Source organism: Tiliqua scincoides, chromosome 2, assembly GCF_035046505.1.
Source record: "Tiliqua scincoides isolate rTilSci1 chromosome 2, rTilSci1.hap2, whole genome shotgun sequence".
Classification (NCBI taxonomy): Eukaryota; Metazoa; Chordata; class Lepidosauria; order Squamata; family Scincidae; genus Tiliqua; species Tiliqua scincoides.
This window is the reverse complement of record NC_089822.1, coordinates 266143951-266170311: the sequence shown is the minus strand read 5'-3', so window position 1 is coordinate 266170311 and position 26361 is coordinate 266143951. Positions and strand designations below refer to the sequence as shown.

The following is a 26361-nucleotide window of genomic DNA, read 5'->3' as shown; positions in this document are numbered from 1 at the left end:
GCGGGCCGGATGTGGCCCACAGAAGCTTTCTATCTGGCCCTCGGACTCTCAGCTGCTGAGCAATGCTGAGGTGACACTGCTGAAAGAGTGGCACACCTGATAATTGGGTTCTCCCCGTCTTGAAATATGATCAAGATTTGTGTATTTTCTCTTCTGTAATTTGCAGCTAATGAGTTCCTACAGGAGAACAGAGTGCTTATTTCTGGTTTTGACCTGTTTAATGACATCCCTTCCTGTGTAATGACATCACCTCTGGCCCTCAGCAGGCATCAGGAATGCTTTTCGGCCCTCTGTATGACATCCCTGTTCTAAGCATTTATATGGCTTCTCCCCTGTGTGGATTGTTTGATGTCTAACCAGTGATGAGCTGTGACTGAAGGTCTTTCCACACTTCAAGCATTTATATGGCCTGTCTCCAGTGTGAATTCTTTGATGCACAGTCAGGTTTGAGCTCTGATTGAAGCTCTTTCCACACTCAAAGCACTGATAAGGTTTCTCCCCTGTGTGGGTTCTCTGATGCACAGTCAGTTTTCCACTCTCTATGAAGCTGTTTCCACACTCCAAGCATTTAAATGGTTTCTCCCCTGTGTGGGTTCTTTGATGCCTGGTCAAGCTACCTCTTTCACTGAAGGTGTTTCCACACTCCAAGCATTGATACGGTTTCACCCCTGTGTGGGTTCTTTGATGCACAGTCAGGTTTGAGCTCACACTGAAGCTCTTTTCACATTCCAAGCATTTATATGGTTTCTCCCCTGTGTGGGTTCTCTGATGCACAGTCAGTATTCCACTCTCTTTGAAGCTATTTCCACACTCCAAGCATTTATATGGTTTCTCCCCTGAGTGGGTTCTTTGATGCACAGTCAGGTTTGAGCTCACACTGAAGCTCTTTCCACATTCTAAGCATTCATATGGTTTCTCCCCTGAGTGGGTTCTCTGATGCACAGTCAGTTTTCCACTCTTTCTGAAGCTCTTTCCACACTCCAAGCATTTATATGGATTCTCTCCTATGTGGATTCTCTGATGTTTAGTGAGGTTTCCACCGTCACTGAAGCTCTTTCCGCACTCCAAGCACTTATATGTTTTTTCTTCTACTTGGTTACTTCGATGAGTAGTCAGGTTTCCTCTCTGACTGAAGTTCTTTCCGCATTCCAAGCCTTTACACAGTGTCTCCCCTGCGTGGCTTCTCTGATGCCTCATCAGGCTTGATATATGACTGAAGCTTTTTACACACTCCTGGTAATTATATGGTTTCTCCCCTCTATGGGATCTTTCATTTGTTGTAGGATTTGATCTGCTGCTGAAGGTCTTTGCACACTGAGGATGTTTTTCCTTCCTCTTTCCAGTTTCTTTTTCTGGACTGACTGGAATGACATGGAACTCCGCACCATGACGAGCATGAGATCTATTTCTCCGTTTCCCTGCCTGCTTTTCCTCCTGCTTCTGTGATCCGTTTTGATGCACAACATTCTCCCTTGGGTGGGTCTTTCTATGGGAAGCAAGATGTGTGTTTGTACTGAAGATCTTTTCCCCCTCAGAGCATTTACAAAATTTCTTCTCTGTGTGGATTTTGCTGACTTTTTCCCCATGTGAAGGACACTTATTCCTTTTCTTCCCTTGGTGATGTTCCTGTTGGACTGGAATTTCAGGTTGGTCATAATACTGCTGATGAATGGATTCTCTCCTCCAGACAAGTGCTGGGTTTCCGTCTTGCTTCCCTGATCCGTCTTGGTCTCTAAAAGTCACTTCCTTGACCTCAGCAATGGTTGTTCCCTGTGACACCCCTCGTGGCTGCCTCCGACCATCATTGTCTTCTCCATCGTTTCCTGGAATGCAAAAAGAATCTTCATTATCCTCTCAGAACACTCTTGGGCATGTAAGAAGAAAACCCAGATGGATTCATGCGCACTGACTCCCAGGACAGTATGCTCAGGACTGCAGCCCTGCTCTGTGACTAACCCTCAGTTAGCTGTTGTGGAGAATTGCACAATCTTGACTGCTTGGCACGTTGCAGTGTGACGGGGTCCTGGGGTGGGGGCAGCTTTGTTAGCCCTCATGAACGTGATTCTCCGGAGAAGTCAGGAGAGGGAGGGCCTCCCTCTGGATTCTCTCAGGCCTCACATCTGCTTGAATGTCACATTATAAATGCGAAAACACCGGTCATTTTGTAAAGTGGGGCTTCTGTGACTGGTTTTTAATAGCCCATAGACCAGGGGTGCTCACACTTTTTTGGCTCGAGAGCTACTTTGAAACCCAGCAAGGCCCGGAGATCTACCAGAGTTTTTTTACAATGTTCGCGCCATCATAACATATAACATTTATGTGTACAATGTATGTTGGTGTACCTTGAGCCCCACTGAGTATAACAGGACTTACTCCTGAGTAGACATGCCTAGGATTAGGCTGTGAGGCTGCAATCCTAGCCACACTTACCTGGGAGTAAGCCCCAATGAGTACAGTGGGCCTTACTCCCGGTGTTTCCTCCCAGAGGCACCTGAAGGGGAGGGGGTCAGCACTCCGCAATCTATTCATTTTGCCTCGTGATCTACCGGTAGATCGCGATCCACCTATTGAGCACCCCTGCCATAGACGGCACTCGGTTCAGCTGCACTGGAAAGGTCAGAAGTGAATCTCCACAACCTTCAGTTTATCGCCCATATTGTTTTATCTCACACTACAGCTATGTTGAACCTTTTTCATGTCACAGCACCCTGAGAAGGGCTAAAATTGACAAGGCACACCACCTGTCTTTTGATAATTGACAGGACACAACATGCTGCCAGTGGGGCAGCTCACACCCCCCAATAGCCCTATAATATATGACCCTTCCCCAAACTCCCACAGCACCCTTGTGGACCATTTGCGGCACACCAATGTGTTGTGGCACATGCGGGAGCAATAAATACAGCATGAGCACCAGCACTAAAAAACAAAGAAGCCCAGAGGAATAGTTTCTCCCAGGCTGGAGATCTGCCTGGGAACACCTGTCTTGATGGTGTTCATGATAGGAGATCTGGAATGTCTGGTGACGAAGGAAAACATTGATATGGTGGGCATAACAGAAACACTGTGGAATAAGGAGAACCAGTGGTGTCAGGGCAGCAGGGGAGGATAGCCCTTGCTTTCCCGAGAGCAGAATGGTATGGGAGCGTAGGGAGGTAGCAAAAGAAGCAGGCGATCCCAAACAGAGCCCAAGGAGCAGACACAGGCTTGTTTGTTGCAGAAGCAGGTATTGGTCAAGGAGCAGGCAGAAGAGGAGTCAGTCAAACGGTCCAGAAGTCAGGGATACAGAGAGGCACAGGCACGACACAGTCCAAGTCACAGAACAAACCAGCAGCACGACACGCAGAAACTCCACCACAGCAACCCACATTTGGTGTCTGCTCTTGCCCCCATATGTACCGGGGCCAGCCAATCAGAATAGGGCAAGCTCATCGTCACAAGACAGTCTTGTGACCCTTTCTGATTGGCTGTCCAGTGGTGCATTGCACCACTCCACCATAGCCTGAGTGACTCTGCACACATCCTCCCAAAGTCACGTGACTCCCACCTGCAACAGGTGCAGCTGATTGCATCAGCATACATAGACAGTGCTGCTATTCCTTTTAATTGCATTTCATACCAGGCCTGGACATCAAGGCCGCTCCAGCCACATCCTGGCTTAATTCAGGGCCTGGGAAGCCAAAGGCCTGACAAGCGGATACTGTGGTCCCAGGCGACAGACTCTATAGGAGGGACAGAGAAGGGTCTGTTGGTGGTGGGGTGGCCATCAACGTTAAAGAAGGGGTGGAATCCAGGAAACTAGAGATTGAAGGCGGGTCTGACTCCACCACAGAATTGCTGTGGGTTAAATTACCAGGTTTGAGGAGTGATGTAATACTGGGGACATGCTATCGTCCTCCGGACCAGAAACCAGAAGGGGACCTTGAGATGAGGAAACCAATCAGGATGGTGTTGAGGAGGGACAGCATTGTAATCATGGGGGACTTCAATTATCCTCACATCGACTGGGTGAATTCATGCTCTGGTCATGTAAGAGAGACTGGATTTCTTGACTTGCTAAATGATAGTGCTTTAGAGCAACTAGTCACGGAGCCCACCAGAGGACAGGTGACTCTGAATTTAATATTGTGCAGTACTCAGGACCTGGTTAGAGAGGTAAATGTTACTGGGCCATTGGGGAACTGTGACCATGCTGCAATCTGTTCCAACATGCATGTTGGGGAAAGAGTGCCAAACAAATCTGACACAAAAACCCTTGACTTCCGAAGGGCAGACTTCTCTCAGATCAGGAGGCTGGTTAGGAAGAAGTTGAAAGGGAAGGTAAAGAGGGTCCAGTCTCTCCAAGGTGTTTAAAGCAACAGTAGTAGAGGCCCAGTGGAAGTGTGTACCACAAAGGAGGAAGGGATTGATTAAGTCCAGGAGGTGCCCGCATGGCTAATGTTCCAAGTTAGAGGGCTGTAAAGGGCAAGGAAGCTTCCTTCCGTAAATGGAAGTCTTGCCCTAATGAGGAGAATAAAAAGGAACATAAACTGTGGCAAAAGAAATGTAAGAAGGTGATACGGGAGGCCAAGACAGACTACCGTGTTTGCCCGAAAATAAGACACTGTCTTATATTTTTTTTGGCTCAGAAAATCACACAACGTCTTATTTTTAATGTACAACAATTCAGTCACTCGGGTACAAAAATATACCTTAGAAAAATATCCCCTCAGCGCCCAGGAGGATGCCTGCCTGCCTGTGTACACAGAAGTCAGTCCCTTTATAGTTAATGGGACTTACTCCCTGGAAGGTGTGGAGAGCCTCAGAGCCCAGCAGGCAGGGCTGCCTCACTTGCTGCTTCCCGCCTTAGCTCCTCCTCAGTGTCCTCTGCCCAAGGCAGCCCAGCAGGCGCTTTCTAGGTGGTGCACAGGAGTGCAGCGTTCCGGTCACGTTCTCCACCCCTCCCAACCCCCTGGCTCTGATCACAACTAGGTCTTATGTTCAGGGTAGGTCTTATATTTCAGCAATTCTCAAAAAACACACTAGGTCTTATTTTCAGGATAAGTCTTATTTTCGGTATGAGGAACACCTGGCCAGCAACATTAAAGGGAGTAATAAAAGCTTCTTCAAATATGTTAAAAGCAGGAAACCCGCCAGAGAAGCAGTTGGCTCTCTGGATGGTGAGGGAGGGAAAGGGGAGATAAAAGGAGACTTAGAGATGCCAGAGGAATTGAATGAGTTCTTTGCATCTGTCTTCATGGCAGAAGACCTCGGGCAGATACCGCTGCCTGAACGGCCCCTCGTGACTAAGGAGTTAAGTCAGATAGAGGTTAAAAGAGAAGACGTTTCAGACCTAATAATTGACATTAAAAAAAACAATAAGTTACTGGGACCAGATGGCATCCACACAAGAGTTTTAAGGAACTGAAGAATGAAGTAGTCAATCTCTTGACTAAAATATGCAACTTCTTCCTTAAAATGGCCACCGTGCCAGAAGATTGAAAGGTAGCAAATGTTACACCAATCTTTAAAAAGGGAAGGAGGTGGGACCCAGGAAACGATAGACCAGTCAGCCTAACATCTATTCCAGGTAAGATGGTGGAATCTCCAAACACATAGAAGAACAAGCCTTGCTGAGGGAGAATCAACATGGCTTCTGTTACGGTAAACCTTGCCTCATGAACCTCTTCGAATTCTCTGTCGCAATCTGAGTTGCCTGGAGCCATAGAACAGCTCCAGTTGGTTTGAGGGAGGCAGGAAGAGGCTAGAAAAACCATCTCAACAACAGTCGGCTCCAGCCTTAGGCTGTGGCAAATGGGAACCCGTATTCTCCGGGGGAAGAAGTAGCAAACACCTGCTGTGCCTCCCTGGTGCAGATCTGGCTGGGCCTCATGCCATTTTGACCTATAAAACCACTGACTCTGCATAAGGCAGCTTCCCTAGTTCCGTTTTGTGGCAATCTCAGGATTCTGCCTGCCAGCCATGCACAGATGTGGCTGGAGTAGGGTTGGGAACCTGCACCTTGAAAGCTGCATAACAGGCAGTGGAGGAAAAGGCACTGGCCCATCCAGGAGGCCAACTGAGACAATTGCCTAAGGCAGGAGATTGGCAGGGCCCACTTCTATCCACCCACTTGCTTTCATTGCACCTCCTCCCACTCCCTGGCTTGGGAACGGAACAGCAGGACTGAGCAGAAAAGCAAATGTGGCAGAGAGTTAAGCAGCAGGCCAGAGATTCAGCCACCCAGATCACAATGGCACTTGTGTCTACAGCTCAGCCAAGGTGCTCTTGCAGCTTGCAGGTTACGAGATCAGAATGTCAGAGATGAACTTTGCTGACTCATCCTGACCAAGGCCAGGTCGCCCCACAAGAGGGGAATTTCTATGGGGGTGATGGGTCCCTGTTAACAACAGCACCCTTCTGGTTCCATCCACCCAGCACATTCTGGAGGAAAGCTACTCCTGCATTAAAGGTGCAGAAGCACCTTACCTGCTGGTTTCTCTTCTTCCTGGAGATATGCACACTGCCCTTCTTCCAGCTGGGAAATGAAGGCAGGTTTGGGGAATTCCACTGGGAAAGAAACAAGGAAATCAGTTACTTATGACAAGAAAATACTGACGCTTTATAAATCGATCTGGAAGCCATTCAGAGAAATCTATGAGGCTGGAATCAGGCAGAAATAAAAATAAACTGGGATCTTGATCTGCCTCCTCTTGAAAGGAGAACTTCCAACATGACTAATTGGATCAGACCTCCATCATGTCTCCAGTGCAGGAAGCCATTCACAATCCAGCATCGCACTGGTGACATCAGACACAGGCAATAGGTGACCACACCCCGTTCAGGTTACCCTTATAAATCCCATACTTTGTCCTAAGAAGGACGGGCAGGTCATACAAAATCCCCTCAGCAGCAGCACCTAATCCTGGACAAACCATCAATCAATGGACTCAGAGACTGGATAATGCAGAGGAAGGAGAACAATGAGGTGTGACAAGCCCCATCATTCCAAGTGGTTCCTCTTGCAGGCCTGGCATCCCCCAAAAAGGAACTTTGTACTTTTCCCGATTCCTTTATTTAGATATTTACATCCTGCAGTTTGAACTTCAAGGAGCATCAGTCAGGCCAATCTTGGCTCTGCAACAGTGAGGCATGCCCAGGGCATACGTTCCAGTCCCACACGCCCCACTTATGTGGTGCAATCCTGACAGTGGGCTTCATAGAAGAAGAGCAATTGGTTCCTGCCCCCCAGGGAGAAAGGACATCCTTACCCAGAGAGGCCAGGAGCTCATAATTCTCCAGAGTGACTTCCCTGTACAGAGCCTTCTGGCCAGGATCCAGCAGAGCCCCCTCCTCCTCCGTGAAGCGCACAGACACCTCCTCGATGGACACAACAGCCTGCAAGGAGAAAACCATCTCAGAAATAACATTCCACCCTTTTAACAACATCTGCCTGCTCTTTTCCCCACAGCCTGAAAAGATCAATTAAAGGGGGACTGGCTAGGAATTTCTCTGCTGTAGATTTGGCAAGTCAGACCAGTTCCACACAAAGCATTTCACCCTGAACGAAAACTTCAGTCCTTAAGCAGGCAACCTGAACGGCCAACTCCTCCAGCAGTCTTGGAGCCCAGAGTTCCCTCCCCTGACACCCACACCACCCACCATCACCCTGCTGGTCCCATCTAGCACCTAACAAAAGTCCATAACTCAAAATTAACTATGACATGCAAAGAGCCACAGGAGCAGCTGGCCCTGGTGCTCCACTTGAAGAGCAGAGGGCAGAAGCTCCCTGGGGGGAGACTCAGGGCACTGAAGTATTTCTGGAATCAGTGCTGGGTGTGGCTTTGACTCCTGGAAGCCTGGGGAGAAAAGGCTCCCTGCCCCTCTTCAGCCCAGCCAGTGCGCTCAAAGGGCCCCCTGGAGCCATGAAAAGGGGGAGAGCCACTTAGCAGATTTCTCAGCTCCAAGGAACATCTGACAATATGCTTGGACAGTTCAATAACAGGGGACCGGTTACAAAAAGGTACTGGTCAGTGGAGCGGCTCTTCAACCCTTGGCGTTCTGGGGAGTTCACACACTCTTGTGAGTGGAGCAATTGGATTGCCCTGCAACAGCAGGAAAAATTAAAGCTTAAGGCCGGTGAGAAGGAAGGAGGTACCCAAGCTGTGGCTTGTGCCCACATGTATGCACACACACCCCCAGTCTGCCCCTTACCTGAGCAGGTTGCAGAGTGACTGATTCTGCTCCGTGCTGAAGAGGAGACCGTCTGGAAGGTGGACCCGATGCCATTTCACTGCCTATGCAGGAGACAAAGGTGATGGGGAGACTTTTGCCCTTCACACCCTTCCTGATTTCACTTCCTTGCACAATTTGACACTCTCTTCCTATTTGCCCCATTGCTCCGGTTCTGCCTCAGAAATGTTCCAGTGGGGTGAGCCCCACACATTGGGGTCCACCTTCTTGCCTTTCTTCCTTCTGCCACTTGTCCCTGTCTCTTCCCCCTCTGCCCATCTGGGAACCTCCCTCTCCTCCTTGCAAAACTGCCAAGCCCTTCCAGGCCCACCAAGACCCACCTTTCCTGCTGTATTTTCTCCCTCAGTCCCTTCCTCCTGCTGGGATTCTCTCAAGAAGCCCAGTCCCAGTAATGAGATTTAGCAGCACACGAGACAGGTACTATGTTGATTCCAGGTGATGTCCTGTAACTATGACTGTGACAGATCATGTGGGGGGAACCCTGCTTTGCACATGCAGGGGGTGCTGGGTGGTCATATCTAACCCTGGCATCTTGGCAGGGTTATTGCTTCAGGCAGATACTTCCATCCTAGGCAGAGGCCCAGCTATCTCTCTATGTGGAAATCCCCCCCCCCCCAAGACACACACCTTGAAAGCTGCAGATGTTTCAGTGCAGGCTGTGCAAGAAGGTTGCCTTCTCCAGGGCAGACTTTTGGGGCTGGATCTTTGGGGCTCAGTTGCCAAGGAGCTCACCCTGCTCTGTAGTGCCTTCTCCTGAGAGCCTCAACTCTCTGCTGAACTCTGGGGTCCTTCTGGGTCAGGTCCAGATCCTGGGAGGCTCTTTTCCAGTTGCAGGATCCACCTTTCTTCCTTAAGGCTTTTATCCCACCTGCGTCAATTTAAGTCCCTGGTAAAGACACTGGCAACAGTTCAGAGGACACAACCCCATGTGAGAGAGAGACACTGAAAAGACAACACAGCACAAACACACCTGCCACCCCTCAGTCCCAGGGGCAGAGCTCCAGGGCTACAGTGCTGCCCTCCAGTGTAGCCTCCACACCCTGCAGTTCTTTGCAGGGGCCTCAGTGCTGATGCCCCCCTCCCCTTCCTGGCTGGTTCCCACCCTGCCCCCCCAAACCCCCACCAGAGACATGAAACTATGCCCCTAAGCAGACCCCAAATGTACCATGCAAAGGGGGGGAGCCTGGGGGGATTGTTGTGCCTCACTCCCCTCCCCCTTCACAAAACCACGTGGGAGGAGCAGCTGCCCCCAAGAAGACCCCGAATCCCCATGGAAAGGGGGGAGGGAGGCTGTGGGGGGGGCTGTTTGTGCCTCACTCCCCTCCCCCTCCTCTCTCCTCCTTTCCACCCCCCCCCAGCCCTGGGACTCCCCTTCCCCCCACTGCACCTGGACCCACCAGAAGGGCTGCCTGCAGACTCCACATACCTGTGTGGGGGAAGCAAAGGAAGGGGGTGGGGCAGGAAGTGACAATCAAGCACCTTTCCCCTCCCCTTTCCCCCTCTAGGGAACCGGAGTCACTCCTCTTAACCCTTAGAGAGGCTGGACCTGCAACTCCCAGGCTGGGCATCCCCTTCTCTCAGTGGCGTAGCCATAGGGGGACCAAGCTCCAGGTTTTGCAGGTGCCTCACCGCAGCGTGCAAGCGGCCCCTTCGGAGCCATTCTGGGCGGTGGGAGCAAAACACTCCCTGCAAAAGTAGGTGCTTGTGCTTTGCCCCCCCTCTGGCTACGCCACCGCCTCCTCTTCGGGTTCTCCAAGGCTGATCCGATCAGAGGGCGCATCAAGCGAGCCACGCGGGACAGAAAAGCTCATGGATGCTTTGGGTGTCAGCCTAGAAAAGAGGCGCCTGGAGGGGACTTTCGTGGGACATGATTGAGACATACAAAATTATGCAGGGGAAGGGCAGAGTGGAGAGAGAGAGATGCTCTTTTCCCTCTCACACAACTCCAGAACCAGGGGACAGCCACGAAAGTTGAGTGTTGGGACAGACAAAAGAAATATTTCTTTACCCAGAGTGTAATTAGTCTGTGGAACTCCTTGCCACAGGAAGTAGTGATGGCATCTTGCCTGGATGCCTTTAAGAGGGGATTGGACACATTTCTGGAGAAGTCCATTACTGGTTACAAGCCATGATGTGTATGTGCAACTCCTGATTTTAGAAATGAGTTATGTCAGAATGCCAGATGGAAGGGAGGGCGCCAGGATGAGGTCTCTTGTTGTCTGGTGTGCTCCCTGGGGCTTTTGGTGGGCCGGTGTGAGATACAGGAAGCTGGACTAGATGGGCCTATGGCCTGATCCAGTGGGGCTATTCTTATGGCAATGAATTCTACAGGCTAAGTATGCGCTGTGTGAAGGGAGACCACCTTATGCCCACCCCAAACCTCTGACCAATCACACCTCTGGTGTTGAGACAGGGGGGAGAAAATGACTTGCAGGGAAGATCACAGCTGTATTTGGTTATTTGTGTGCGATTTTAATCTTAAGCATGAACTGGACATTCCTACATTCTATTCAATATTGACACGTATGTAATTTCTTTGAGTAAATGAATGAACAAGTTTTCTTGCATTATAGTTTGCTCAGATTTAACATTCTCTTTGTACACTGTCATCATTTGTTCTTTCGAGAAATTATTTTTGGCTTCAATTCTCACAGACACCGTAATGCTCATCATTCTATTTGCAGGTGATACTGAAACTCCATGTGGAATTTTTTCACGTAAAGAAGCTCCTATTCCATCAGAAGCTCTTTCCACAAGTGCATGCCCAGGCCATGGGCTTTGAAGGGCTTCTGGATGCCAAGGAAAGGACATGACCAACCCATGGTTGACTTACAAGGAGTTCTTTATTTGAACTGCTCCCAGGCACTGGGAAGGGCAGCAGACCCCATTGTGGAGTCCAGTTCAAAGAGCAAAACACATAGTACAGATACATGAATTGTGTACTCCCAAAGCTACAGCTGGATTACATGACATGCAGCAATAATGTGAATGGCAGCCCCAGCATGACCAGTCAACCAGTGAAACAATGGCTGCTCAGAACCCAAGTGCAGCCGGGCTGCTCTATGGCTAAGGCCAACTGCTTGGCAGAGAACAGAGCAGAGACTTCGGAGCAGAGCAGAGACTTGGCAGAGACTTCGGATGCAAGCTCGTTGGCAGGCAAAGCAACAAACAAGCACAAGTCCTTTGACATCTCCAATGCTTGGAACATGCCAGCGCATCTCTTTTGCTCAAAGATGCTAAAGCCAGAGATCTTGCAGCCTGGACACTTCCAACATGCAAAGCAGCACTGGGATTACTATTCTGCCTGGGTAGCACAATTACTCCGGAGGCTTACTCTGCGGAAAATGTGTTTCTTCTCTGATGCAAAGTCAGGTGTGAGCTTTTCCTGAAGCTCTTTCCACACTGCAAGCATTTATAGGGTTTCTCCCCTGTGTGGCTTCTTTGATGCAATGTCAGGTTTGAGCTCTGACTGAAGCTTTTTCCACACTCCAAGCATTTATACGGTTTCTCCCCTGTGTGGGTTCTTCGATGCACAGTCAGGCTTGATCTCACACTGAAGCTCTTTCCACACTCCAAGCATTTATATGGTTTCTCCCCTGTGTGGGTTCTTTGATGGAGAGTAAGATTTCCATTCTTTATGAAACTCTTTCCACACTCCAAGCATGTGTATGGTTTCTCCCCTGTATGAGTTCTCTGATGCAAAATAAGGTCTGAGCTGTATCTGAACCTCTTTCCACACTCCAAGCAATGATATGGCTTCTCCCCTGTGTGGGTTCTCTGATGCAAAGTCAGGCCTGTGCTCTGACTGAAGCTCTTTCCGCACTCCAGGCATTTATATGGTTTCTCCCCTGTGTGGGTTCTTTGATGCAAAGTCAGGCTTGAGTTAGTGCTGAAGTTCTTTCCACACTCCAGGCATTTATTCGATTTCTCCCCTGTGTGGGTTTTTTGGTGTGTTCTAAGTTCTGATTTACTGCTGAAGATCTTTGCACTTTGGGGGCATTTTTCCTGCCAGGTTCCAATTCCTTTTTCTTGATCTCCTGGGATTACACTGAAATCTCCACCCCGATGAGCATCAGAGTTATTTCTCTGTAACTGTGTCTGGTTTCCCTCCCACTTCTCTAATCTGTCTTGACGTGCAGCTTTCTCACTTGTGTGGATTGGTTTATAGGAACCAAGAAGTGTGCTTGAGCTAAAGCTCTTTCTCCACTCAGAGCACTGAAAGAATTTTTTCCCAGTGCACATTTTGCTGCGTTTATGAATGTTTAATTTACAACTGATAGTTTCCCCATGCAAAGGACACTTATTCCTTCTCTCTCCTTTCTGACTTTCCTGTTGAACTGGGATTTCATGGAAATCATAACCCTGACAAGCAACACATTCTGTCCTCCAGACAGGTGCTGGCCTTCCCTCCTGCCTCCCTGATCCATCTTGGTATCCAAAAGTCACTTCCTTCACATCCAGGACGGTCCAGGACACTGACACCCCACATGGCTCTGTCTTCTCCTCAACGTCTTGTCCATTTCCTCCTGGAACTGAGAGGGAATCATGATTAGCACTGTGGTGTAGAAAAGGAACCTCTAATGCACACTTCCAGGCATTTATGGTTGGCAACCTGCAGTCTCGAAAGACTATGGTATAAGCCTGCAGCACCCAGTATTCCCAGGCGGTCTCCCATCAAAGTACTAACTATGGCATCTGGCCTGGATGCCTTTAAAAGGGGCTTGGACAAGTTTCTGGAGGAAAAATCCATTACAGGTTACAAGCCAGGATGTGCATGTACAACCTCCTGATTTTAGAAATGGGCTATGTCAGAACACCAGATGCAAGGGAGGGCACCAGAATGAGGTCTCTTGTTATCTGGGGTGCTCCCTGGGGCACTTGGTGGGCCGCTGTGAGATACAGGAAGCTGGACTAGATGGGCCTATGGCCTGATCCAGTGGGGCTGTTCTTATGTTCTTACTAACGAGGCCTGACCTTGCTTAGCTTCCGAGATCAGACGAGATCAGGCATGTGCAGGGTAACAGTTGCTAATCTCTAGAGCAGGGGTGCCCAAACCCCGGCCCCGGGGCCACATGTGGCCCTTGAGGCCTCTCAATGTGGCCCTCAGGGAGCCCCTAGTCTCCAATGAGCCTCTTGCCCTCCGGTGATTTGCTGGAGCCCACACTGGCCCGACACAACTGGTCTCAGCGTGGGGGCAACTGTTTGACCTCTCATGTGAACTGTGGGATGAGGGCTCCCTCCACTGCTTGCTGTTTCATGTCTGTGATGCAGTAGCGGCAGCAAAGGAAAGGCCAGTCTTGCTTTGTGCAAGGCCTTTTATAGGCCTTGAGCTATTGCAAGACCTTCATTCATTCATATAAGTTCATCTTTAATATATTCATTTATGTAAACATATGTAAATTTATTCAAATTTTAAATGTAAATGAATCCCCCCTCCGGCCCTTGACATAGTGTCTGAGAGATGAAGTGGCCCTCCTGCCAAAAACTTTTGACACCCCTGCTCTAGAGGATACATTGGCACTGATGGCATCCTGTGGTCTCCTCCAGGTCTCCTCCAGTCCCAGAGGTCTCCTCCAGGCCTCTGGAATATTTGTTCCCTTGCCCAAGAGTAAGCCTCTGCAGCCTGGGAAAGTGGAACGAGGTCTCCCAAGCTGTTCTCTGAGCATAATTCCCACAACCTGTGTTTTACATGCCTCTGCTGCAATGGCTACAGTCTGAGCAACACAGAAGTTCCCTTATACCAAAGATACCACCATACTGGGCAGATATATCAGCCAATGGTACAGTGCCATTTGGAGCTAAAATGGGGCGAGGACTTGAGTGCAATGGAGAGGGGAGGTGATACGTCAAATCAAATGTCCATCAAACACCAGGCATGATCCGGACTGTGTCTTCAGAGGTGGTGCAAGTCAAAAAGTGGAATCAAAGGACAGCAGAACATCACTGCTCTCTTCCCCAGCCCCAGCATCAGCTAGAGCTCTGGGGACAAAAGACCTGCGAGGGTGCTGTGGAGAATGGGGACACTTCTAGGCAACTTCCACGAAACCCTTCCAGGCAAGCGCCCTCCTTTCAGGGGCAACTTGCAAAGTAGAGCTCTACCCTTCTCAGTGCATCACCTGCAACACCGTGACAGTAGCTTGGCTCTTGAATTTATTGGGTGGGGACGATTTGTGACTCACCGTTCAGGGTTTGGTGTTTTTTGAGGGGTGGCTCACCAAGGAGAACTACGTGCAGTCTCTGGGTTTTAGAGATAGCCTATCTCTGATTGCCAGATGCAAAGGAGTGGCACAAAGACACAGGTCTCTTGTTGTCTTGTGTGCTCAATGGGGCATCTGGTGGGCCACTGTGAGATACAGGCTGCACTAGATGGGTCTTTGGCCTGATCCAGCAGGGCTCTTCTTATGTTCTTAGGAGGAATGGGTTTGGCTGTGTCCAAACCAAAAGCTACTGTATTCTGAGAATAAAGGGAATGTGACTAGGGAATAAAGGGAATAAATGTGACTAGGGAATAAAGGGAATGTGACTTCAGTGTGTAAGTCAGGATCCTTATTCTTTTCATTATAGATGCTAAAACCTATGAATATATGTTTATCATTGCATGATTCCCCAGAGAATGGATAGCAAATGCCTTGCCTCCTCGTTACAGATGTGAGCAGGGCCTGGGTCATGTCATTTGTAACCTATATAACCATTTGAGCAGAAGAGGAAATGTGGAGGTCTCAGGGCTCAATCCTATCCAACATTCCAACACTAATGCAGCCGTGGCAATGGGGCGTGCACTGCATCCTGTAGTGGGGGAGGCAGTCACAGAGGAAACGTCGGGCTGCATTGCAGCTGTATTGATGCTGAGGACCCAATCCTATCCAACTTTCCAGCACCAGTGCAGCTGCAATGCAGCCCCATGGTAAAGGAATACATGTTCCCACACCTTGAGGAGGCCTCAGTGATTGCCCCTCCACCGCAGGATGAAGTGCACGCCCCATTGGTACAATTGCACCAGCAAAATTGGATAGGATTGGGCCCTCAGTCACTCAGATCACACTGCCACTTTCACTTTTTCAGGTGGCAAGGTCAGAACGCAAGAGACGGACTGCGCTGGCTCCTAACCAATGCCAAGTTGCCCATAAAGAGGTGAGCTGCTGTTGTACTGAAGGGTCCGCATTCACCCAGCACCCTCTGGTTTGAAGCTACTGCTGTGACAAGCATTACTGTGCACAAGCAAGTTACCTGCTGATTTTGCTTCTTCCTGGAGATATGCAGCCTCCCCTTCTTCCAGCTGGGAAATGAAGGCAGATTTGGGAAATTCCTCTGGGGAAGAAACAAGGAGATGCGTGAGTTCAGTCTGCAAAATGTCAAGGTTTCTCAAAGTGCCCCCCATCCCCAACAGGGCAGGGAGTGGGATGGGAGAGGTGAGCTCTTAAACTCAACACACATGAATGTGCTGGAGAAAGAACTTCAGGGATCCCAAGTCTCAGTCTGGCTTATTTGAGTACAGCATAAGCTCACCGCTCGGGAAACCTGAACTGAATCACCCATTGGGAATATAATTGTGGAGATGAAACCAGCCATTTTTCTTTCATCCACCTCTTGGCACACGGAAGGGAAGCCTCAACCAGAAGCACAACTATCCCCCTCACCACCCTCTATGCAAGAAGGCTGGGAATTCAGGCAAGCATGGCCTTCTCCTGCCTTTATACCCCCTGAGCAAGGCACTGGAGCACGAAACGAGGCCAGAGCAGCTGCAGTTCAGTGTCAGAGAACCTGCTTCATGTGCAAGAGACCCCAAGATCTATCCCTGGCACCACTTCAAGGAATGGCTGGGAAATGTCTCTGCATGAATCACTGGAGTGCTGACTATTGATACTACTCCAACAGCTGTACACTCTAGGTGTACATAAGAACTTAAGAACAGCCCCACTGGATCAGACCATAGGCCCATCTAGTCCAGCTTCCTGTATCTCACAGCGGCCCACCAAATGCCCCAGGGAGCACATCAGATAACAAGAGACCTGCAAGGCATCCTGGGAATTGTAGTTAAGAACATAAGAACAGCCCCACTGGATCAGGCCATAGGCCCATCTAGTCCAGCTTCCTGTATCTCACAGCGGCCCACCAAATGCCCCAGGGAGCACACCAGGTAACAAGAGACCTGCAAGGCATCCTGGGAATTGTAGTTCATAAGAACAGCCCCACTGGATCAGGCCATAGGCCCATCTAGTCCAGCTTCCTGTATCTCACAGCGGCCCACCAAATGCCCCAGGGAGCACACCAGATAACAAGAGACCTGCAAGGCATCCTGGGAATTGTAGTTTAAGAACATAAGAACAGCCCCACTGGATCAGGCCAAAGGCCCATCTAGTCTCTGCAGACGCGTGTGGCCTCTGGGAACCAAGTGCCAGGTAAGGCACAAGAGTTTAGCATCTGGGCGAGTTCAGCAGCAGGGCGAGGAGGCCAGGGCCCCATAACACTGCCCTTCCTCTTCCCTTGAGAAGAGGGCTGCTATCCAGTGTACGGTTTTTAAAAGGACCCCTAAATAAAACAACAACAACAACAACAAAAAAGCTATGCAGTCAGACAGCCAGCAGCAGGGTGGGGGCTATCCAGTGTTCTGCATCGAGTGCCACATGTATGATTATATGCCTCTGGGGCATAAGTCATGGGTGTGTCCTTGGTGCAAGGAGCTCCAGGGTCTCAGGGAACGCGTCCGCTCCCTTGAAGCCTTGGTGGCCGACCTGGAGAAGCGCAGGCAGCCAGAGGAGGACCGTGGGGAGACTTCCGGGGACGATCAGGCTTCGTCCCAACTTCAGGCGTGCAGCTCCTCGGCTGCCCGGGTGGGAAGTCTCGGGACTGGAGGACGTCATCCTGGAGAGGAGGGAAACAATCCCCTGGGGGGATCCCTTCTCCAGGGGATGGGCCCGTATCCGAGCGCACTCGGGATACTCCTCGGCGGGAGGGGGGTCGGGGGCTTCTTGTAGTGGGGGATTCGATTATTAGAAACATAGAGAGGGGGGTTTGCGACGGATGTGAGGACCGCATGGTGACTTGCTTGCCTGGTGCGAAGGTTGCGGACATCACTTCTCGTCTAGACAGGCTAGTAGACAGTGCTGGGGGAGAGGTAGCGGCTGTGGTGCATGTCGGCACCAACGATGTGGGCAAGTGTAGCTGGGAGGTCCTGGAGGCCAAATTTAGGCTTTTAGGCAGGAAGCTGAAAGCCAGGACCTCAAAGGTAGCGTTCTCTGAAGTGCTACCTGTTCCACGCGCAGGGCCAGCTAGGCAGGCGGAGATCAGGGGTCTCAATGCGTGGATGAGACGGTGGTGTAGGGAGGAGGGGTTTAGATTCGTTAGGCACTGGGGAACGTTTTGGGACAAGCGGGGCCTGTACAAGAGGGACGGGCTCCATTTGAACCAGAATGGAACCAGACTGCTGGCGCATAACATTAAAAAGGTGGCAGAGCAGCTTTTAAACTGATCCCTGGGGGAAGGCCGACAGGAGCCGAGGGGCATCTGGTTCGGGACTCCTCATCCCTATGGGATGAGGATGGGGAGGTTAGAGAACAACAAGACAAAGGCAGGGTAGGAGAAGAAATTGGGAAAGGTAGGGAGATGGGATGTGATAGACGGTTTGGCAAAATGAGAGGATGCGGGGACAAAGGAGTGAATAAGCAGCCCATCCTGGGGCATTCCGTGTATAAATGCTCTTATGCGAATGCCCGAAGTCTACGAGCAAAGGTGGGAGAACTGGAATGTCTGGTGACAAGGGAAAATATTGACATAGTGGGCATAACGGAAACCTGGTGGAATGCGGAGAATCAGTGGGATACTGCAATCCCGGGCTATAAACTCTACAGGAGGGACAGGCAGGGGCGTGTTGGAGGTGGGGTGGCCCTTTATGTTAAGGAAGGGATAGAATCCAGCAAAGTAGAGATTGAAGGTGGGTCCAACTCCACCGTAGAATCTCTGTGGGTTAAATTACCAGGCTTGTGCAGCGATGTAATACTGGGGGCGTGCTATCGTCCTCCAGACCAGAAATCTGATGGGGACCTTGAAATGAGGAAACAGATCAGGGAGGTGACAAGGAAGGACAGGGTTGTAATCATGGGGGACTTCAATTATCCTCATATTGACTGGGTCAATTTGTGTTCTGGTCACGATAAGGAAACCGGATTTCTTGACGTGCTAAATGACTGTGGCTTAGATCAGCTAGTCACGGAGCCCACCAGAGGACAGGTGACTCTGGATTTAATTTTGTGCGGTACGCAGGACCTGGTTAGAGATGTAAACGTTACTGAGCCATTGGGGAACAGTGATCATGCTGCGATCCGTTTTGACGTGCACGTTGGGGGAAGAATACCAGGCAAATCTCTAACAAAAACCCTTGACTTCTGACGGGCGGACTTCCCTCAAATGAGGAGGCTGGTTAGAAGGAGGTTGAAAGGGAGGGTAAAAAGAGTCCAGTCTCTCCAGAGTGCATGGAGGCTGCTTAAAACAACAGTAATAGAGGCCCAGCAGAGGTGTATACCGCAAAGAAAGAAGGGTTCCACTAAATCCAGGAGGGTGCCCGCATGGCTAACCAGCCAAGTTAGAGAGGCTGTGAAGGGCAAGGAAGCTTCCTTCTGTAAATTGAAGTCTTGCCCTAATGAGGAGAATAAAAAGGAACATAAACTGTGGCAAAAGAAATGTAAGAAGGTGATATGGGAGGCCAAGAGAGACTATGAGGAACGCATGGCCAGCAACATTAAGGGGAATAATAAAAGCTTCTTCAAATATGTTAGAAGCAGGAAACCCGCCAGAATAGCGGTTGGCCCTCTGGATGGTGAGGGAGGGAAAGGGGAGATAAAAGGAGACTTAGAGATGGCAGAGAAATTAAATGAGTTCTTTGCATCTGTCTTCACGGCAGAAGACCTCGGGCAGATACCGCTGCCCGAACGGCCCCTCCTAACCGAGAAGTTAAGTCAGATAGAGGTTAAAAGAGAAGATGTTTCAGACCTCATTGATAAATTAAAGATCAATAAGTCACCGGGCCCTGATGGCATACACCCAAGGGTTATTAAGGAATTGAAGAATGAAGTTGCAGATCTCTTGACTAAGATATGCAACTTGTCCCTCAAAATGGCCACGGTGCCAGAAGATTGGAGGATAGCAAATGTCACGCCTATTTTTAAAAAGGGAAAGAGGGGGAACCCGGGAAACTATAGGCCGGTCAGTCTAACATCCATACCGGTTAAGATGGTGGAATGCCTCATCAAAGATAGGATCTCAAAACACATAGACGAACAGGCCTTGCTGAGGGAGAGTCAGCATGGCTTCTGTAAGGGTAAGTCTTGTCTCACGAACCTTTTAGAATTCTTTGAAAAGGTCAACAGGCATGTGGATGCGGGAGAACCCGTGGACATTATATATCTGGACTTTCAGAAGGCGTTTGACACGGTCCCTCACCAAAGGCTACTGAAAAAACTCCACAATCAGGGAATTAGAGGACAGGTCCTCTCGTGAATTGAGAACTGGTTGGAGGCCAGGAAGCAGAGAGTGGGTGTCAATGGGCAATTTTCACAATGGAGAGAGGTGAAAAGCGGTGTGCCCCAAGGATCTGTCCTGGGACCTGTGCTTTTCAACCTCTTCATAAATGACCTGGAGACAGGGTTGAGCAGTGAAGTGGCTAAGTTTGCAGACGACACCAAACTTTTCCGAGTGGTAAAGACCAGAAGTGATTGTGAGGAGCTCCAGAAGGATCTCTCCAGACTGGCAGAATGGGCAGCAAAATGGCAGATGCGCTTCAATGTCAGTAAGTGTAAAGTCATGCACATTGGGGCAAAAAATCAAAACTTTAGATATAGGCTGATGGGTTCTGAGCTGTCTGTGACAGATCAGGAGAGAGATCTTGGGGTGGTGGTGGACAGGTCGATGAAAGTGTCGACCCAATGTGCGGCGGCAGTGAAGAAGGCCAATTCTATGCTTGGGATCATTAGGAAGGGTATTGAGAACAAAACGGCTAGTATTATAATGCCGTTGTACAAATCGATGGTAAGGCCACACCAGGAGTATTGTGTCCAGTTCTGGTCACCGCATCTCAAAAAAGACATAGTGGAAATGGAAAAGGTGCAAAAGAGAGCGACTAAGATGATTACGGGGCTGGGGCACCTTCCTTATGAGGAAAGGCTACGGCGTTTGGGCCTTTTCAGCCTAGAAAAGAGACGCTTGAGGGGGGACATGATTGAGACATACAAAATTATGCAGGGGATGGACAGAGTGGATAGGAGATGCTCTTTACACTCTCACATAATACCAGAACCAGGGGACATCCACTAAAATTGAGTGTTGGGCGGGTTAGGACAGACAAAAGAAAATATTTCTTTACTCAGCGTGTGGTCGGTCTGTGGAACTCCTTGCCACAGGATGTGGTGCTGGCATCTAGCCTAGACGCCTTTAAAAGGGGATTGGACAAGTTTCTGGAAGAAAAATCCATTATGGGGTACAAGCCATGATGTGTATGCGCAACCTCCTGATTTTAGGAATGGGTTAAGTCAGAATGCCAGATGTAGGGGAGGGCACCAGGATGAGGTCTCTTGTTATCTGGTGTGCTCCCTGGGGCATTTGGTGGGCCGCTGTGAGATACAGGAAGCTGGACTAGATGGGCCTATGGCCTGATCCATTGGGGCTGTTCTTATGAGAGAGCAGTGATGGGGTGGGCAGATCAGGCCCTGGAAGGAGATGGGATTGGTGGCACTGCTGTGCACCATATCTTATCCCTCTTCCCAGGCCTGATCTGCCAACACGGATCTGCCCCTGTGATATTGGTGGCTCAGATCCAAGCTGACCCATAGCGTCAGCTGGGGCTTTGCATGGGGCATGGAGACAAATGCCCCCTTACCATGAGGAAACCTTTGCCTGCTAAATTCTCCCATGGGGTGCAGCACAAGCCATGCTGGGGCATGGAGGCACTGCATTAAGAACATAAGAACAGCCCCACTGGATCAGGCCATAGGCCCATCTAGTCCAGCTTCCTGTATCTCATAGCAGCCCACCAAATGCCCCAGGGAGCACACCAGATAACAAGAGACCTGCAAGGCATCCTGGGAATTGTAGTTAAGAACATAAGAACAGCCCCACTGGATCAGGCCATAGGCCCATCTAGTCCAGCTTCCTGTATCTCACAGCAGACCACCAAATGCCCCAGGGAGCACACCAGATAACAAGAGACCTGCATCCTGGTGCCCTCCCTTGCATCTGACATAGCCCATTTCTAAAATCAGGAGGTTGCACATGCACATCATGACTTGTAACCCGTAATGGACTCTTCCTCCAGAATCTTGTCCAATCCCCTTTTAAAGGCGTCCAGGCCAGACGCCATCACCACATCCTGTGGCAGGGAGTTCCACAGGCCAACCACACACTGAGTAAAGAAATATTTTCTTTTTTCTGTCCTAACTCTCCCAACACTCAATCTTAGTAGACATCCCATGGTTCTGGTGTTATGTGAGAGCGTAAAGAGCATCTCTCTATCCACTCTGTCCATCTGTTACCAATTGGCATGCTGCATTGGCATGGAGGAACTTTGGTAGGAGTAAGCTATTAAGCTCCTTCTTTTTCCACTAGTCTTAGACAACCAAATAGGGTGGGCAAATTGGCACAAAGTCCTTTGTTGGCACCGTGACAGGCTGAGTCCTAGATAGCAAAAGCCACAAGTGCTAGAGATGATCTGACAAACGTTATGTGCTTCCTACATGGCCTTGGGGGGAAATAAAGCAGGATCATGAATTGTGAATCCTGGCCCCACTTCTGCTTACACTCAAAACCTCCCCGGTGAGTAACCAGACCAGACTTTCTTCATGCCCCCAGTGCAACAGGCCAATCACAGTCCAGCCTTTCTCAGGTGACATAAGGCACAACCTCAGGATAACCACACCTCCCTTTAGGTGAGCCTGATACATGGGGCGAAGAGGCAGGACAACCAGACCAGCAAATAGTCCTCCCCAGCAGGACAGCAGGCCATCAATTAATGGGGAAGAAACACAATAATGCAGAGGAAAGAGAATGACGAGAGCTGAGAATCAGGAGCATTTCCAAGCCACCCCTTTGGCAGGCCTGGCATCTCCCCAAGGAGATTATGAACTTTTCAGAAATGCAGCTCTTTCTTAGGAATGTACATCCTGCAGGTCTCTTGTTGTCTTGTGTGCTCCCTGGGCATTTGGTGGGCCGCTGTGAGATACAGGAAGCTGGACTAGATGGGCCTATGGCCTCGAGAAACAAGAAGATAGAGAAGAAGATACCTCGAGAAACAAGAAGATAGAGAGTTCAAGCCTTTGATTCCTGTCCAACCAGGAAGAAAAGGCAGCCTTACCCAGAGAGGCCACAATCCTGTAATTCTCCAGCATAACCTCCCAGTACAGAGCCTTCTGGTCTGCATCCAGCAGGGCCCACTCCTCCTCCGTGAAGTGCACAGCCACCTCCTCAAAGGACCGCCAAACCTGAAAAATTAAATCATCCATTCCTCACAATTCATTTCTTCACAAGATCCCCTCTTCAAACCCTTCTATGCACAGCCTGGAAGGGGAAATAAAATGGGAGGACCTGGGCATTTATTTCCCTGCAGTTTATCTGGCAACATTAGACCAGTTGGGCGCCCATTTTTCTTCTCCTTTTTCTGATGTGACAAATGCCAGCCCCAAGCAAAGCATATAGACCCTGGAAGAAAATGCCATGGCCCTTGTGGACTGACCACAGCTCAATGGCTGTGGAGGAAGGAAGGACAAATTGCCTGCTATTGAAAGTCAGTCCAGGCAACGTGGATGGACTGTGTGAATGCTTATAGTCACTTATTTTAAGCTAAGGAGGGAAAACTGACTGCTGAAGCTCTCTTTGTGTAGAGTTGGAGCTCATAAGAACATAAGAGTTGGAGCTGCGCGGACCTGGCCACAGTAACCCATGCCCTAGTGACATCTAGATTAGATTATTGCAATGTGCTCTACGTTCGGCTGCCTTTGAAGACGGTCCGGAAATTACAATTAGTACAGAACGCAGCTGCTCGTGTGGTGGCTGGAGCATGTTGGTTTGATTCTGTCAAGCCATTGCTTCGGCAGCTACACTGGCTGCCGGTTCTGTTCCGGGCCCAATTCAAGGTGCTAGTTTTGACTTTTAAAGCCCTTTACGCCTCGGGTCCGGGGTATTTGAGGAACCGCCTCCTTCCTTACAATCCTGCCCGGGCTCTTAGATAATCTGGGGGGGCCCTTTTGACTGTGCCGCCACCAAGAGAAGTGAGAGGGGCGGCGGCCAGGAAGAGGGCCTTCTCGGTGGTGGCCCCCGAACTTTGGAATACCCTCCCCTTAGAATTGAGAACTGCTCCCTCTTTGCTAACATTTCGGCATGGACTGAAGACCTTTTTATTTCAAAAAGCTTTTAATTGTTGACAGGCTGGCTGGCTTTCTTGCTTTTTTATATGAGAATCCACAGGGTTTGTTTTTAGATTTTTAATTAGTTGTAAATTGTTTTAATTATTGTTTTTAATGTTGTATTTTTAAATGCTGTAAGCCGCCGTGTGCCCTTTGGGCATAAAGGCGGGATATAAATTAATAAAATAAAAACAAGAAGAAGAGCCCTGCTGGATCAGGCCATAGGCCCATCTAGTTCAGCTTCCTGTACCTCACAGCGGCCCACCAAATGCCCCAGAGAGCACACCAGATAACAAGAGACCTGCAAGGCATCCTGGGAATTGTAGTTAAGAACATAAGAACAGCCCCACTGGACCAGGCCATAGGCCCATCTAGTCCAGCTTCCTGTACCTCACAGCGGCCCACCAAATGCCCCAGGGAGCACACCAGATAACAAGAGACCTCATCCTGGTGCCCTCCCTTGCATCTGACATAGCCCATTTCTAAAATCAGGAGGTTGCACATACACACCATGGCTTGTAACCTGTAATGGATTTGCCCTCCAGAAACTTGTGCAATTCCCTTTTAAAGGCATCTAGGCCAGATGCCGTCACCACATACTGTGGCAAGGAGTTCCACAGACCAACCACACGCTCCTTTGGGATATCCTGCGGTGTAGGATTCTAGCAGATGCAAATATTCCATATTTCTGTATCCTCGGTATATAACTATGTTGCTGTCTCCTACATGTATTAACCACAGTTTCCAATGCTATGGTATTTAATTGAGCCTTATTCCCAACATGTTAAGCATTTTTATGGAAATCTTTCCGTACGTTTGTCAGTAGCTATGAACAATATTTAGGCGTGAGGGAGGGAATTGGTCACTGGCCCCAAGCCCAGCTGGTTACTATAGGAGCCAGCAGGTATAAGTGGTCCATGCTGGTGTCTCTGCCAACCCCTCTGTCCAAACTAAGGCAGGATGCAGATGGCCAGATAAGGGCCTTTTTCAAAAACAGGTATTGCTACTTTGTGAGGCTCTGAGGTAGCTGGCAAAGCCTGAGCACCATTGATAGGACAGCATGTGTATGTTGGTCTGATTACTCTTCCTGATTGTGCAAGATGTGAGCACATGGACAATAAATAAATGCACCTGGGCCATGTGCCTGAGGGGGAGGAGAGAGGGCAGAAGCTCTTTGCAGAGCATTAGTTGGCATCCTTCAGTCTCGGAAGACTATGGTGTCACGCTCTGAATGGTGGTTCTGGAACAGAGTGTCCTCTCCAGTGCGCGAAGCCTGGGTAAAGTAGGTATGGAGGATAGGCTGTTACCCATGCAGCAAATCTCCCCTCTCCACATCGCTGAAATGGTCCAATGGAAAGGCAGAGGCCAATACGGTTGGTTCCAGCGACGTCTCAGGAGTTGCCAGAACGTGACTGTGTTCAGCCATGAACTGCCTCAGGGACTCCGGCTCCGGATTTTGCCTCGAGGTTGACTCCTGAAGCCTTTTCCATAACTGGATGTAGCCACAAGGCAGTGGAGGTTTGGGATCAGAGTTTTCTTCTCTCAGATGAGCTGCCTTCCCAGGCTGATGAGTCCCATCTACCTGGTGGCTGGCTGTTTAGTCGCCTTTTAGGACAAATACAGCCAAACTGAGGGCCTATTCTTATCCTCAGCCCCCAGGGGAAGCAGAGCATTAAAGGGCACTCTTATCCCCAGCCCCCAGGGAAGCAGAGCATTAAAGGGCACTGAAAACTAATTATAAGCACAATGTTGGGTGTGACTTTGACTCCTGGGAGGAGAAAAGGCTCCCTGCTTCTCCCTATGCCTGCCACTGTGATCTGAGGGATGCTGGGAAAGAGACCAAGTGCTTTTTAGAGAGAGACATTCTCAACTCTAAACAAGGACTTGACAATATGTGATGACAGAGAAATGAGAAAGGGCGCCAACTGCAATATTCTGCTGCTGAATATTCAGAATATTCCCAAGCATCCCAACCCTGGCACCCTGAAGTTCCCACTCTTCTGAGCAGGCTCCTTGGGTATTATGTGCCAGAAACCACAGGAAAAAAAACAGTGGACCGGGAAAAAGGAGGAGGAAACGTCCAGAGCTGTTTCTTCCACACCTCCCTGCTGAGACTGAAGGTTGCCAAGCGTCCGTCTACCTGAGCAGGCCACAGAGTTGGAAGAGGAGGTGGTCTGGAAGGTAGCCTCGAAGCCATCCCACTGCCTGCGAAGGAGACAAACATGATGGGGAGACTTTGACTCTCCATACCATTTACAAATTTCACTTTCTTGCGCATTTCAAAATTCTCTTCCCATTTGCCCCATAGCTCTGGTTCCGACCCAGAAATGCCCCAGTGGGGTAAGTCCCACACATATTCATTCACTCTCTTCCACTTCAACCTTTTGCCAGTTTGCCCCGCTAATGTGGGGGGAAAGTGGTTTTGGAGATCGGGGGGGGGGGAAGCGTTTATGTAATGGGGGCTTATTGACAAGGTTATTGACCCAAACAGACACTTAAATCCTAGGAGGAGTCCCTGTTATCTCTGTATGTAGAAGGTGATGCCTTCCCCCCACTGACACACACCTTGGAAAATGTGGATGTTTTGTTGCAGACTGTGCAAGAAGGTTGCTCTCGGCAGGGCAGACATTTGGGGCTGGATCTTCCCTGCTCAGTTGCTCACCCTGCTTTGCCCCCTTCAATTTCTTCTTCTGAGAGCACCAACTCTGTAAGAACTCTCTGATCCAGGGGTGTCAAACCTGTT

The 26361-nt window shown here is 49.7% G+C and overlaps 2 protein-coding genes across 2 annotated transcripts in view; both read right to left on the bottom strand.

Annotated features, from left to right (window-relative positions):
- LOC136640311 (zinc finger protein 665-like) overlaps nt 1-9111 on the bottom strand; it is a 274368-nt gene extending 265257 nt beyond the window's left edge. Inside the window, exon 1 of the mRNA XM_066615339.1 lies at nt 8965-9111. The gene's annotated coding sequence lies outside the window, so the exon portion shown is untranslated. The remainder of the gene's footprint in view (nt 1-8964) is intronic.
- Nucleotides 12-26361, bottom strand: LOC136639158 (zinc finger protein 420-like). The gene is made up of 10 exons (XM_066613168.1): nt 26184-26361; nt 25759-25823; nt 22571-22697; nt 15460-15540; nt 11566-12764; nt 8194-8276; nt 7997-8084; nt 7251-7377; nt 6469-6549; nt 12-1823 (listed from the first exon to the last, which is right to left on the bottom strand). The coding sequence occupies exons 1-10, from the start codon at nt 26245-26247 to the stop codon at nt 247-249; spliced, it is 3492 nt and encodes a 1163-aa protein (XP_066469265.1). The 5' UTR covers nt 26248-26361; the 3' UTR covers nt 12-246.

Excerpts from the sequence above, each read along its gene's own strand:
- LOC136639158 (XM_066613168.1), bottom strand. The coding sequence starts at position 26,247 with ATGTCTGCCCTGCCGAGAGCAACCTTCTTGCACAGTCTGCAACAAAAC. Across the intron at positions 22,698-25,758 it reads CAACTCTGTGGCCTGCTCAG|GTTTGGCGGTCCTTTGAGGA; the intron begins GTAGACGGACGC and ends TTAATTTTTCAG. Across the intron at positions 7,378-7,996 it reads CCACTGACCAGTACCTTTTT|GCTGTTGTGTCCATCGAGGA; the intron begins GTAACCGGTCCC and ends TTCTCCTTGCAG.